The following is a 16,654-nucleotide window of genomic DNA, read 5'->3' as shown; positions in this document are numbered from 1 at the left end:
ATTCATGTTGGGGTAAATGACACCGGTAACGTCAATCAGAGATCACCAAAGTAAATGTTGCCTCAGTGTGTGACTTTGCTAAAACCATGTCAGACTCCGTAGTTTTCTCCGGACCCCTGCCAGACCTGACCAGCGATGACATGTTTAGCTGTTTGTCATCCTTTAACCGCTGGCTGTCTAGGTGGTGCCCAGAACAAAATGTGGGCTTTATAGATAACTGGAAAAGTTTCTGGGGAAAACCTGGTCTTATTAGGAGAGACGGATTCATTCCACAGTGGATGGAGCAGCTCTCATTTCTAGGTACATGGATCATTTTATTAGTCAGTTAAACCCATGACTGTTCAGGACTGAGACTAGGAAGCAGAGTTGTAGTCTCACATGCTTTTCTCACCCCTGTCGCCACCCTCCCCACAACCCATAATGATGGTATTCCCCCCCCCCCCCCCCCCCCCTCCTCCCCATAACCCATAATGATGGTATCTGCCCCCCCACAACCCATAATCATTGTATCTGCCCCCCCACAACCCAGAAAGAATAAAACAGCACGGGGGAGGAAATCATAAAAACCTCATTAATATCAAAACAATGAATCTAATAAGACAAAATAATAAAACCATTAAATGTGGTTTATTGAATATTAGATCTCTTGTGTCGAAGTCTCTGTTAATCAATGACCTGATTACTGATCATCATATTGATCTATTCTGTCTTATGGAAACCTGCTGCAGCAGGAGGATCATGTCAGTAAAAATGAATCGACTCCACCAGATTGTCTAAATGTTCATGCTCCCAGAACTACAGGTCGAGGAGGAGGTCTGGCAGCTATCTTTAAATCAAAACTATTGATTAGTCCTAAACATAAAATAGTTCCAATAGCTTTGAACACCTGACTCTTAGTCTATCCCACCCAAGGTGGAAATGAGAGAAGCCACTTCTCCTAGTAGTAGTCTACCGTCCACCTGGATCTTCCTCACAGTTCCTAACTGACTTCTCAGACCTCTTATCAGACTTAGTGCTGAATACTGATAAAGTTATTGTTCTGGGGGATTTTAACATTCATCTTGATGATGAACATGACAGTTTAAACACTGCCTTTAACTCTATATTAAGTTCAATTGGATTTTCCCAAAATGTCCACAGATCGACTCATTCTCATCGTCACACTCTGGATCTTCTTCTGACATGTGGCATCAAAAGTGATCAACTGACAATTTTTCCTCATAACCCTGTTCTGTCTGATCATTTAATAACTTTTGAGTTTACTTTACTTGACTACACAAGGGCAGAGAAGAAAATTCATTACAGTCGATGTTTGTCAGATAGTGTTGTTAACAAATTTATGAAGTCTATTTCAGCAGTATTTCCTCCAACACCATGTGTTAACCTAACAGGAAACACCCATCCAAGCTTTACTCCAACATGAAGCCAGATGAAACCAATCAGTTTCTTAGATTACAAAGACGTCTTACAGACATCAAGACCTGGATGACTCTGAATTTTCTCCTTTTAAACTCAGACAAGACAGAGGTCGTTATCTTCAGGTCTGAAAAACTTAGAACATTATCCAGTTATGTAATTAATCTGGATGGCATTAATCTGGCCTCCAGTACCACTGTGAGGAATCTTGGAGTCATTATTGACCAGGACTTGTCTTTTAGCTCACATTTAAAACAGGTTTCTAGAACCGCCTTCTTCCACCTGCGTAATATTGCAAAAATTAGGAGCATCTTGTCTCAGAAAGATGCAGAAAAATTAGTCCATGCCTTTATTATTTCCAGATTGGATTACTGCAATTCCTTATTTATGGGTTGTCCCAAATATGCCCTGAAAAGTCTCCATCTGATCCAAAATGCTGCAGCGAGGGTTCTGATGAGGACTAGCAGGAGAGATCATGTTTCACCAGTTTTAGCCTCTCTACACTGGCTCCCTGTTAAATCCAGGAGAAAGTTTAAAATTCTTCTCCTCACATATAAAGCTCTCCATGACCAAGCTCCATTGTACATAAAAGATCTTATAGTTCCATATATTCCAAATAGAGCACTTGGCTCTCAGACTGCAGGTTTACTGGTGGTTCCCAGAGTCTCAAAGAGTCCTATGGGAGGAAGGGCCTTTAGCCATCAGGCTCCTCTCTTATGGAACCAGCTCCCACCGTGGGTTCAGGAGGCAGACTCCCTCCACACCTTTAAGATGGAGCTGAAAACCTTCCTTTTCCATGATTCTTATAGTTAGGATATGAGCATCTCCTGAGTTGGAGTCTGCATGTACGGGACCCAACTGTCCAGGTTCTGCTCATTGCTCTTATAGTTATGGGTAGTCTAGCCATCCATTACTTATGTAGCAATGGGGATGTTACCTGATGCACTGAGAAGTACCTCGCTCTATTTCTCTAATGTATTAATGTATAAATATATGCCAATATTGCTGTCTCTAACTTTTTTCTCCTTTTTTCTGCAGGTCTTCCTGAATAAGTGCAGTTGTACATGTTGATCTGTCTTTCCTGTCGTCTCCACCCCAACCAGTGGAGGCAGATGGCTGCCCTCCCTGAGCCGGGTTCTGCCGGAGGTTTTCTTCCTGTTAAAGGGGAGTTTTTTCCTTCCCACTGTCGCCTCTTGCAGCTCAGGATGGAGGACTGGATCCAAGTCATGACTCGATGCAATCAGTTGGTTTCTATTACAGGATATGTATGAATTGGCTCAGAATGATGTGTATGTAAAGTGTCCTGGGACAATATTGTTGTGAAGTGGCGCTATACAAATAAAGCTGAATTGAATTGAATTCAATAAATTGTAAAATTTGCAATATGTAATTTGTATTGGTTTAATTATCGATTTATTTTGAATTCAGTTTACTGATTGGGTTTGTGTTTAGTTATCTGAATGGATCTGGTCATCTATTTCCACGTTACTGTTTTAAGTTTTGGGTTTACTCTTTTAGATTAATTTTACTGTAACCGTATGCTATTACTACTGGTTGGTCCTGCCTTTTACAGCCCAGGTGTCCATCGCATACTGAATCCCAGCGACCACACCTGGATGGCGAGCGATTGTTGCACATCTCCACCTACTCAGTAGGAGACTCTGTAGTCTGCCACACACATCGTCACTTGCAATCCATAATCTTCCCATTTGGGTCAGTGACTGTTACTTGTAGCTAAAAGATGATATGAACTATCAAACCACAGTATAATTGTGGATGGACTTAGGGCTGGGCGATATATCGAATATACTGGAGATATCGTGGCTGGTCCCCTGTGGGATATAGAAAATGCCTATATTCATCATATTGGAGTATCCTGTTGTCACGCAGGTGTTTTTAGCTGTGGGCGGGGTTTCCTCCCTCCTCCTCGACTCTGCACCGCTTTGCACAGAGAGTTAAAGTAAGTGCACCTCGTTACGTACATAACGTGAGCTACGTGCTACGTCATGAGAGGCAGCGTGGAGCCACTGTTGCCAACTTGGTGACTTTCTCGCTAAATCTGGCGACTTCTTGTGAAAAGCGACTAGCGACAAATCTAGCGACTTTTAAAGGAGTTATTGGAGACTTTCCTGGTGTTTTGGCGACTGACTTTAAAGCGCATATTGTAAAGTTATTGTCAGAAGGAGAGTCTCTCCCCGTCCTAAAGCACTCAGTCGCTCCGGCTGCAGCTGCAGCCAGTCAGAGGAGCAGAGAGGACACCTGCACGACTCCACCTACAGTCACAATGAACAGCCAAATCCGCCACTGATCCCGCTCTGGATTACAGAGTGGGACGTAAATTACAAAGTTTTTCACGTCACGCAAAAATGATTAATTATATCTGATTACATTCACAGCCGCTGTCACTGTGTGTGACACAAGCATATTTATCTAGCTCGTCATGTCTCCAGAAAGTAAAGAAAGGAGTGGGAATCAAACCCTGAATTAAAAGCTGGCTGAAGCTGTTTATTGGAGACGATACGAGGACATTCTGCCTGGATTATAAGACTGATTTCATTTTCATTTACGTAATATAGCCAAAATTAGGGACATTCTGCCTGTATTATAAGACTGATTTCTACGCTAAACTCTGCGATTAAAAAAAAATACATGACAACTCAAAACCGTAAAGCCTAACCCTAACCATAAAGCAAAGCCTTATAATAGTTCAACCCAAAGCAAGCTAAAACTAAAAAAAAAAAAAAAAAAAGACTAAACTAAAAGTAAGAAAACTACACAAATGAAAAAACAAACATATCTCTGTCAAAGTGTCTCTTTTGGGTCACTGTGGCAGTCCCAAGCCCAGATAAAGGAGGAGGGTTGGACATGCAGCTAGCAATTCCACAAAACATAACAATCCCTTGGTTAAATTTTATATATGATAATCTAACATTTAATAAAGCAGGACAAAGCGGATTTATACAATGTGGTTTTAATGGTATTCAAAATAATTTTTCAAAGGGATAGACTGTTTCAGTGGCAAAAAAGATAAGAATAGAAGAAAAATAGTGCAGGATCCATCATCTGGCAGTGGTTTGGATACCGGTGAGAAGATGTTGACCAAACAACTGTCGTATGCAAAGTATGTTGCAAAAATGTCGCCACAAAAGGTAGTAGTACCACAGATTTATCTCATCATTTGAAAAGTCCCCCCTAGAGCACCTATTTTCATACGTTGCATTTATTACATCATGCAAAGGCACTTTATTTTGTTTTAAAATGACATGTTTCTGCCGCTGCTTTAACTGTTCAATAAATACAGTTTTGATCAGTTTGCTTCGTTACAATTTCATCCTTTTGGCATGAATGTTTAAAATCAGCATATCTTAATGCAGTATGAACAATTATGTTTTAATGGAGACACAAAATCATCTTAGTGATGTGATTGTATGCACCAAAGCATTCATTCAAGGCTGAGGTAAATATCGAGATATATATCGTATATCGTGACATGCCATAAAAATATCGGGATATTACTAAAAGGTCATATCGCCCAGCCCTAGATGGACTATCCTTTTGTTTTCTTTTTTTGTCTTTTTGCTTGTGGGTTGTGCACAGCCAGGCCTTGTTAAAATTGTAAATATAAACTTTAGCCTTCAACAGAAAAATGAAATAATGCACTCTTTACCATTGCAATTATTGTCCTCTGTGTGTTGACTAGAACAAACCCTTTCACTAAGATGAACCATGTAGAACTTTTGCACTGCTGGTCGTGTAGATCTTACATGTTACACACCAGCAAGTCCACCTCTGAATGGCTTCAGTCAAACTTAATCACTCAAGAATACTTTAATCATCCCTGAGGGGAAATTCTGTGAAGGTTCTTGAGCAGCTGAGTGAAAGTCCAGACTTGAATCCTGTTGAAATGCTGCGGTGGGACCAGGTTATGCTGGAAAAGCCTCCAATGAGGCTGAATTAAAACCATTCTGTGGAGAAGAGTGGACTGAAACTCCTCCACAGCTGCGTGACAGACTCACCACCAGGTATCACCAGTTATTGCAGTTATTGCTTCTGCAGGTGGAACAACCAGGTTCAGGGGGCAAAAAACTTTTTCACATGGGGTCATGAAGGCTTGGAGAGGTTTTTGTCCTTCAGAAATAAAATCACCTTTTAAAAACTGCATTTAGTATTTACTCTTTATTTTGGTCTGATAAAATCTGTGATGATCCGAAACATTTAAGTCTGGCAAATTTGCAAAATAATAAAAACTGGAAACATTCCATACATCACCTGTTTATTCAACAAAGGTTACTCACCTGGTCAGACACTCTGTAGACTTCGCTTTTGTCGCTGCAGTCACACAGGTAATAGTGGACTCTGCTGGCTCCTCTTGTTTTGGCAAGTCTGGCGGTTTCCTTCAGACCCTCCTGGTTAATATCCCACAACACCAGCACGGTGCCGAGAGCTGCAAACTCCTGAGCCATGAGGCGACCAATCCCACTCCCTGCTCCAGTGATCAGAACAAGCTCTCCAGCTACATTCTTCTTCTTCTTGGGAACTAAGAGGTAAACGAAAGACTCCACATTGTACCAGATGGACAGGAGGAGGACTTGGATTGTTTCCAGGAAGAAATTCATGATGAGTCTATGACAAACAAAAGACAGAAAGATTTTTTTTTTTTTTTTTTTTTTTTTTTTTTTTTTTTTTAAAAAGGCCCTTTAGGAGAACTTCAACACTTAATATAGCTGTATTTGTTGGAAAGTTGGAGAACTTAGCCCAGTTCTTTGTAACAAACTTTATGGTATTAATTCTTTGTATTTTAACATAGGTGATATTATGGGGTGGGAAGGGAGAAAACAAAAAAAAAATATATATATATATCTATATATACATATATCTATATCTATCTCTATATATACACATATATGTATCTATATCTATCTCTCTCTATATAAACATATATATCTGTATCTATCTCTCTATATGTATACATATATATCTATCTCTCTATATGTATACACATATATATCTGTATCTATCTCTCTCTATATGTATACATATATATATCTGTATCTATCTCTCTCTATATGTATACATATATATCTGTATCTATCTCTCTCTATATGTATACATATATATATCTGTATCTATCTCTCTCTATATGTATACATATATATATCTGTATCTATCTCTCTCTATATGTATACATATATATATCTGTATCTATCTCTCTATATGTATACATATATATATCTGTATCTATCTCTCTCTCTATGTATACATATATATATCTGTATCTATCTCTCTCTATGTATACATATATATATCTGTATCTATCTCTCTCTATGTATACATATATATATCTGTATCTATCTCTCTCTATATGTATACATATATATATCTGTATCTATCTCTCTCTATATGTATACATATATATATCTGTATCTATCTCTCTCTATATGTATACATATATATATCTGTATCTATCTCTCTCTATATGTATACATATATATATCTGTATCTATCTCTCTCTATATGTATACATATATATATCTGTATCTATCTCTCTCTATATGTATACATATATATATCTGTATCTATCTCTCTATATGTATACATATATATATCTGTATCTATCTCTCTCTATATGTATACATATATATATCTGTATCTATCTCTCTATATGTATACACATATATATATGTATCTATCTCTCTCTATATGTATACATATATATCTGTATCTATCTCTCTATATGTATACACATATATATCTGTATCTATCTCTCTCTATATGTATACATATATATATATCTGTATCTATCTCTCTATATGTATACATATATATATATCTGTATCTATCTCTCTCTATATGTATACATATATATATCTGTATCTATCTCTCTCTATATGTATACATATATATATATCTGTATCTATCTCTCTCTATGTGTATACATATATATATCTGTATCTATCTCTCTATATGTATACATATATATATCTGTATCTATCTCTCTCTATGTATACACATATATATCTGTATCTATCTCTCTCTATGTGTATACATATATATATCTGTATCTATCTCTCTGTATGTATACATATATATATCTGTATCTATCTCTCTCTATGTATACACATATATATATGTATCTATCTCTCTCTATATGTATACATATATATCTGTATCTATCTCTCTCTATATGTATACACATATATATCTGTATCTATCTCTCTCTATGTGTATACATATATATATCTGTATCTATCTCTCTCTATATGTATACACATATATATCTGTATCTATCTCTCTCTATATGTATACATATATATATCTGTATCTATCTCTCTCTATATGTATACACATATATATCTGTATCTATCTCTCTCTATGTGTATACATATATATATCTGTATCTATCTCTCTCTATATGTATACACATATATATCTGTATCTATCTCTCTCTATATGTATACACATATATATCTGTATCTATCTCTCTCTATGTGTATACATATATATATCTGTATCTATCTCTCTCTATATGTATACACATATATATCTGTATCTATCTCTCTCTATATGTATACATATATATATCTGTATCTATCTCTCTCTATATGTATACATATATATATCTGTATCTATCTCTCTCTATATGTATACATATATATATATCTGTATCTATCTCTCTCTATATGTATACATATATATATATCTGTATCTATCTCTCTCTATATGTATACACATATATATCTGTATCTATCTCTCTCTATATGTATACATATATATATCTGTATCTATCTCTCTCTATATGTATACACATATATATCTGTATCTATCTCTCTCTATATGTATACATATATATATCTGTATCTATCTCTCTCTATATGTATACACATATATATCTGTATCTATCTCTCTCTATATGTATACATATATATATCTGTATCTATCTCTCTATATGTATACATATATATATATCTGTATCTATCTCTCTCTATATGTATACATATATATATATCTGTATCTATCTCTCTCTATATGTATACATATATATATCTGTATCTATCTCTCTCTATATGTATACATATATATATCTGTATCTATCTCTCTCTATGTATACATATATATATCTGTATCTATCTCTCTATATGTATACATATATATATCTGTATCTATCTCTCTCTATGTATACATATATATATCTGTATCTATCTCTCTATATGTATACATATATATATCTGTATCTATCTCTCTCTATGTATACATATATATATCTGTATCTATCTCTCTATATGTATACATATATATATCTGTATCTATCTCTCTCTATGTGGACGCAATTTGCCCTGGCTCCACCCGTCTGCCTCTCCGCCTATAAGAGTGGTCCTGGACCAGAGTGCGCTCGCTTCTGCTTCTCCTGCGCTCCGGCTCCTCCTCCGGCACGCTCCCGTGGGTGGATTGTGCCACCTCGCCCAAGCAGCCGCCCGCTGCTGTCCCCGCTCTTCAACTATTTGCACATTTAAGTTAATTATCGTATGTTAGTCTTATTTTCTGTTACGTTCTTTCTTTCGGTAATAAATATCCTTTCGTGCACTTTACCCAGTCTCTGTCTCCCTCGCTTTGTTGCGGTCTTGAGCCGTGGCCGTAACAAGTATGGGGGCTCGTCAAACAATTGTGTGCTCATTCGCGTTTTAGTTTTGGTTAAATTTTGCTTAGTTGGATTATCCGTGTTTTTGTTTTTGGATGATCAGAGCGCTTTCGTGGGTCAGTCCTTTGTGCGTAATTTTGGATTGTTCTGCGTTTAGTTTGGCGGGCAGGGGTTTCCCCGTGACGTCATTGCCCATGTTTGGTGCTTGGTTTGCGCTCTTGGGGAGACACGGCTGGGTGTGCGGCTTAGCTTTTCGGTTGCGTTGTGGTGAAGCAGGGCAGGATTTTTGTCGTCCGTGGTTTTGTCAGCTGTGCTGTTTGGGAGTGTTGAAGGTAAGTGTATAACTTGTGATGCTCATCTTATTGTGGAAAGAGGGGGATTTTCCTTGTAGGCTCAGGCGTCGTTCTCACAAGGAGAGCGTTCGCGTTGGGGGGCTTTAGGGACGGAGACAAGTTGCAGGTCGAAGCATCCACTTTCCCTTTTCCCTCTCGTCGGCTCGGGGTCTGTACAGGGCTATCCGGCCGCTGTGAGTAACAGGTAATCCCCACCGCCACGTCTTCTGAAGATTAGGGGGGAGTTAAATCAGGGATTTCTTTGAGTAGACCAGTGGAGGGCCTCGTCTTTATTGTGGGTGTAGCATCACGAAGATATCACTTAAGCTTCTGCTCCCGGTGGGTTTTTTGTTGTTGTTTGTGCCATGGACGAGGTTGTTAAGAGTTTTATTGAGTCGCCAAGCTTTGGTGGTTTAGAGCTTTGCGATAAAAAACAACTGGTCGCTATTGCTGAATTTTATAAAATAGAAGTTGGTGACTTAAGAAAAAGTTTAGAATATGTTAAAGGTAATTTGAAAGCGGGTTTGATTGAAAAGGGAGTTCTGTCGCTTGAGGAGCAGAGTGAGGATTTGTTATTGGCTACAGGAGGTGCCGCGTTAACATTTGTGCAGCAAAAAGAATTGTTTGTGTTGCGTGCGCAGGCTGATGAACAAAAAATGATTGGAAATGGAGAAAATGAAGCTGGAAATAGAGAAGCGAAAATTGGATCTTGTTAGCGACGGCAAACTGGTTGTTGGACAGGGCAGTGTTCGTCCTGTGCGTGCCAAGGTTGAGGCAATAGATCGGTTTCCACGGCCAAAAACTAAAAAGGAACTTATGCAGTTCCTAGGGATAGTGGGTTATTATCGTTGTTTTTGTTCTAACTTTTCAACAGTGGTAGTGCCTTTAAACTTGTTAAAAGGTAGTTCTAAGTTTGTATGGTCACCTATCACTCAGAGGGCTTTTGAGAGAGTGAAGGGGCTGATCTCAAATGCTCCTGTTCTAGCTGCTCCGCAGTGGGATAAAGAGTTTAGGTTGGAGGTTGATGCCAGTCTGGTCGGGGCTGGTGCCGTTTTGTTGCAGCAGGATAGGGCAGGGGTTAGCAGACCAGTCTGCTTTTTCTCCAGGAAGTTCAATAGGCATCAGGTGTATCTATCTATCTATATATATATATATATATATATATATATATATATATATATATATATAGATATATATCTATATCTATATATATCTATATATATCTATATATCTATATATCTATAGATATATATCTATATATCTATATATCTATATATATATATATATATATACACATATATATAAAAAGACTTGCTACAGAGCGAGCGTTCAAGAAGGCATGGCTTGCCATGAGTTGGGCGACCTCAGAGCTGGTTCTTGTAGCCTTTTCCTGGACACGCACCGAGCACGGAAACATTACTGTTGCTAACCCTGCAGGACAGCTGCCATTAGCTCTCCTCTTGCTCAGCGCCAGCGTAGGAAGTATAGAACCCAGTCGTTTTGTTGTATAGATTGTAATTTTGCTTTTTTTGAAGGGACGTGGCCTAACTACTGATAATGCCATCACTGATAAGATACATGATGAGGAACATGTGGAGGTGACATAATCATACAGATACTGCATATCACAAAAATATTCAGCATAGCAGATCACCTGTTATGCATGCGACACTGAAGATGGCGTGTTCATCCAGCTTTCTGCAAACACTTTAACTGTTAAACTACATGAAACCTGTTGTGAAAGTTGACTCTGTTGTGAAATGCAGCAGCTTCGTCTCTGGACCTGTGAGGTGCTTGCTGGACACTTTGCTGCGTCGTCTTTTATTAAATAAAGGAACTCCAGCTCAGGCTCGCTTGATGAGGATTAACGAACCTTTTCCCCCGTGGTGCTCGTTCATTTTAGTGCTGAAATAATTTAGGCTACTTGCAAAATCATTTCGCCCCTAATGTGAACATCTGCATGCAGTCAGGCAGGTCCAGATGTGGCCGCAGAGAGCCCGCTGTACGGGAGCCCAATTTAAAAAAAAAAAAAAAAAAAAAAAGAACTTATTTTATCAGCATTCAGTGGACAAAACGGCCAATACCGATTATTATGAAATCGCATAATAATGGCCGATATTATGGGCCATGCCGATGATTAGTGGAAAAGGAAATTCAGCCAGTACACACATATATATATCCATCTGTCTATCCATCCATCCCGTCTATCTGAAACTGAAAGGACTCTATGTTTCTCCACCTCTACTCCTACGGTTATATCAGTCCATTATCCAGCCTGTTATTCTGTACTGTTCAACTTGCTTTTTCAATTTGTTGACTGTTAAGAACCGGACTAAACTCATAAAGGTAACCAACACCGCAGCAAAAATCATAGGACTCCCCACACCAAGCCTTACAGAGCTTAACAACAGAGCCATTGGACGCTTTGCACTTTCCATGGAGCAGGACCCCACACACCCCCTTCATGAACAACTCACCCCTCTTCCTTCAGGACGGAGGTACAGGGTGCTCAGGTGCAAAAAGGCTCAGTTGGGAAAAAGCCTGATCCCCTCAGTCATTACATTTCTAAACAGCAGGGGGCGCTGAGTGTACTCTGTTCATTGTATTTGTATGTTGTTTCTGTGGTCTGTTGTCATTGTCCTTTTTGTTGTCAAACATGTGCTGTGTACGTGAAAAAGAATTTCCCTTTGGGGACAATAAAGTCTAAAGTCTAAAGTCTATCTATCTGTCTATCTATCCGTCTATCTATCTAAATATCCATCCATCCGTCTATCTATCCATCTATCCATCCATCCGTCTATCCATCTATCTATCTATATATCCATCTGTCTATCTATCCAGCTATCTATATATCTGTATCTATCCATCTATCTATCCAGCTATCATCTATATCCATATATCTATCCATCTAACCATCCATCTATCTATATAGCTATATATCTGTCTATCTATCCATCTGTCCATCCATATATCTAAATATCTATCCATCTGTCTATCTATCCATCTATCCATCCATCCATCTATATATCTATCCATCTGTCTATCTATCCAGCTATATATCTATATATCTGTCTATCTATCCAGCTATATATCTATATATCTGGATAACTATATATCTATCCATCCATCTATCCATCTATCCATCTGTCTATCTATATATTTATCTATATATTTATTTATTTTGTCTGTCTGTTTCGGTGACGTCTGTAGAGTTGTGGAGAGTTGGGATGGTGGTGAAGCAGGAACATCTGTTCCAGGCCATAGCATCCCCCAAACCGGACATTTAATCGCCAACTGTTATCTGAAAAGGTCACTGCTACATTCTGCTGGACTACATAATGAAACTATGTTTTCACAGCAGTAATACTGCTAATAATCACTTCTGTATCACTTTTTCCAGAAGTCAAAGTTCAACATGGCTGACTTATCTTTCATTGTTGGTGTTATCTTTGTCTGAGAATATCTGAAGGCCACGGAGGACAAAGTCCAGCTAAAAGACACTAAATATAACAAAGATTGGCGGTCAGAGGTGAGAAGACAGCTATAACTCACCAAACTAGAAGTTTTCATTGTTGGGATCCTGACATAAATGAAGCAAAATGACACCATGAAGTTAGCACATCATTGCAGAGTATCATGACAATCGGCTGGCGAGGAGACTGACACGTCACCATACCTTCATCCCTGTAGGCAGGAGAGACCAGTTTCCTCCAGTTCCCTGCAGACTTCCCACACACCACCATTCAGCTTCAACGCCACAGTCCCTGTCATCTCATTCGATGCTTTCGGAGCGCTGATCTCTGAGCATTTATAAGACACCGGTTGCTAACGCTTCCTGTTGCTACCTCTGCATGCGTGTCTGAGTCTTTCCTCATGTCTCTGGAGATATTCTGGAAATCTGTTCACTTAATCTGGTGTGTAAATTATCTGCTTTAAATCTTATTTTTGTTCACTTTATGACCCGTTTAAGCCTCTGAAGACCTTTCCCAGGGCACAGTGAAGAATTAGTTCTCCACCAGCCTTTCCTGTGTGAATAAAGCTCCAATAAATCTTTCATCCATCTATTTACATCACTGATTCCAGTATTGGGTTGCAGGGAAGTTGGAGTTCATCCCAGCAGGTACCAGGTGAGACTCATCACACGGACGTTCACAGAAAGAACTTAAAACATCATTTTACTAATTTACCTTCTTTCTTTAAACAGCAGTGTCCAGCAGTGGTGGGGTGTGCTTTAAATATCTGTGTACCCCCATAACCCTACATAGAGATATTACTGCAGAACGACCCACAACTCCTTCGTTCACCACAAGCAGAGAAATAACGGTTTGTTTAAAACCGTCACAAGAATGAAACTTTTCACTGTCAACCAAATGTTGCACGTCTGGAGGAAATCAATAAAAATCTTCCTGGAAATCAATACAAAACAAAGCTCAAATACTTCTATGAAAACGTGCAGAAAGAGAAAACTCCCATAAATCATTAACCAAACTGATAAAACTGACCAAAAAACAGCTGCAAACCAACATGCTGCTGATTTCCTAAACATACAGTATCCATTATTTACTATCTATACACTAAATTCAAATTAATCTCCAGAATATATATATATATATATATATATATATATATATATATATATACATATTATATATATATATATATATATATATATATATATATATATATATATATATATATATATATATATATATATATATATATATATATATTATTGTGTTACTTGGACAATTAGCACATTTTGTTATGTAATGACTATGAATCAAAAATCTGTTTGAATCAAGAATCAATTTTAAATCGTATCATCAGCCAAAAAATTGTAACGCATTGAGCCGCGAGTTGTTGTTAGATTCACATCACTACTAAACACCACAGCTTTTGCTGGTAAATATTCATGACTGTAATCACCCGCAGAACAGTAATCAGCTAGCTTGGGGCAACTCAGTTTGGTCTGCAGGGTTAGGGTTAGGGTCTGTGGTGCAGCTGCATTTTAATGTGTCCCTGCTCCGACATTCTCAAATTAAACGGATCCAACAGCCTATGAGGTTCTTCACATTGCCTCATGAATTGATGTCAGGTGTATTGCAGCAGGAAAACATGGAGAAGCTACAATACGGAGTAACCCTGAACTATAAACGCTGGGCTGGGTGGATCTCCATGGATCTGCTTCTTTAAGCTGTTTCACAGATTTCCAACCCGTCAGGCCAGGGATCCATACAGTCAGTCAGGGATCCATACAGTCAGTTATGGATCAATACAGTCAGTCAGGGATCAATACAGTCAGTCAGGGATCCATACAGTCAGTCAGGGATCCATACAGTCAGTCAGGGATCCATACAGTCAGTTATGGATCAATACAGTCAGTCAGGGATCAATACAGTCAGTCAGGGATCCATACAGTCAGTCAGGGATCCATACAGTCAGTCAGGGATCAATACAGTCAGTTATGGATCAATACAGTCAGGCCAGGGATCCATACAGTCAGTCAGGGATCCATACAGTCAGTTATGGATCAATACAGTCAGTCAGGGATCAATACAGTCAGTCAGGGATCCATACAGTCAGTCAGGGATCCATACAGTCAGTCAGGGATCAATACAGTCAGTTATGGATCAATACAGTCAGGTCAGGGATCAATACAGTCAGTTATGGATCAATACAGTCAGTTATGGATCAATACAGTCAGGTCAGGGATCAATACAGTCAGTCAGGGATCAATACAGTCAGTTATGGATCAATACAGTCAGTCAGGGATCAATACAGTCAGTTATGGATCAATACAGTCAGTTATGGATCAATACAGTCAGTTATGGATCAATACAGTCAGGTCAGGGATCAATACAGTCAGTTATGGATCAATACAGTCAGTTATGGATCAATACAGTCAGGTCAGGGATCAATACAGTCAGTCAGGGATCAATACAGTCAGTTATGGATCAATACAGTCAGTCAGGGATCAATACAGTCAGTTATGGATCAATACAGTCAGGTCAGGGATCAATACAGTCAGTTATGGATCAATACAGTCAGTTATGGATCAATACAGTCAGGTCAGGGATCAATACAGTCAGTTATGGATCAATACAGTCAGTTATGGATCAATACAGTCAGGTCAGGGATCAATACAGTCAGTTATGGATCAATACAGTCAGTTATGGATCAATACAGTCAGGTCAGGGATCAATACAGTCAGTTATGGATCAATACAGTCAGGTCAGGGATCAATACAGTCAGTTATGGATCAATACAGTCAGTTATGGATCAATACAGTCAGTTATGGATCAATACAGTCAGGTCAGGGATCAATACAGTCAGTTATGGATCAATACAGTCAGTTATGGATCAATACAGTCAGTTATGGATCAATACAGTCAGGTCAGGGATCAATACAGTCAGTTATGGATCAATACAGTCAGTTATGGATCAATACAGTCAGGTCAGGGATCAATACAGTCAGTTATGGATCAATACAGTCAGTTATGGATCAATACAGTCAGTTATGGATCAATACAGTCAGTTATGGATCAATACAGTCAGGTCAGGGATCAATACAGTCAGGTCAGGGATCAATACAGTCAGTTATGGATCAATACAGTCAGTTATGGATCAATACAGTCAGTTATGGATCAATAATTTATTGATTCTGCAAACATCCCCAGCATGAATCTTCCTGTCTGCATCCTTTCCTTTAACGTCTGCTGTCAGAGTTAACTAATTAACTAGTTGCCTCCCGTCAGGTTAACTAGGTAACTAGTTACCAGAGAGATTAACTGGTTAAACTTGGTTTAAACCCCGTTTTATCGTCTCCATCACCGGGAATGACACGAGAAGGCGGAGGAGAGGAAGGTTTAGTCCAGCTTTATTTCTGAAACTCACCAGAACACGAGCCGTTCCGTTCCGAGTTAACCAGCTTGTCTGGCTCGACCTTTGTCCAGGAAACGTAATGACGTCCAACCGGAGTCAGGGCCACGGTGTGCGCGTGCAAACGGCCCGGTGAGTGAGTGGGAGACACGGGCTTGCGACCAGGTGTTCGTCCAGGTGGAATCAGCACTTTGTACAGCCTGAGGGCGTCAACACGTTCAAGGATGTAACCGCTGCTTTCTGCCAGGACACGCCCCACGTCCGACGTAAGGCGGCGCTGCGTTACGCTCCCTACGGCACTACTTCCGCGCAAGGCATTGTGGGACTTTGAGTGTTTCATGTTCTATTTTCTTTCTTTTCCATACAAACACACACACATGCACACACACAC

General features: G+C 38.8%; 1 protein-coding gene across 1 annotated transcript in view; it reads right to left on the bottom strand.

Moving 5' to 3' along the window:
* The window catches only part of LOC306758773 (epidermal retinol dehydrogenase 2-like), a 64,343-nt gene extending 47,912 nt beyond the window's left edge, over positions 1-16,431 (bottom strand). Inside the window, exons 1-2 of the mRNA XM_079244160.1 lie at positions 16,279-16,431; positions 5,712-6,039 (exon numbers count right to left, since the gene is read on the bottom strand). Coding sequence (XP_079100286.1) covers positions 5,712-6,032 — 321 coding nt within the window. The 5' untranslated portion in view covers positions 6,033-6,039; positions 16,279-16,431. The remainder of the gene's footprint in view (positions 1-5,711; positions 6,040-16,278) is intronic.
* Between the last annotated feature and the right edge of the window lie 223 nt (positions 16,432-16,654).

This window comes from Telmatherina bonti, assembly GCF_933228915.1.
Source record: "Telmatherina bonti genome assembly, chromosome: 7".
Lineage (NCBI taxonomy): Eukaryota > Metazoa > Chordata > Actinopteri > Atheriniformes > Telmatherinidae > Telmatherina > Telmatherina bonti.
Note: the sequence above shows the minus strand (reverse complement) of the source record. Positions and strands in the feature narration are given on the sequence as shown.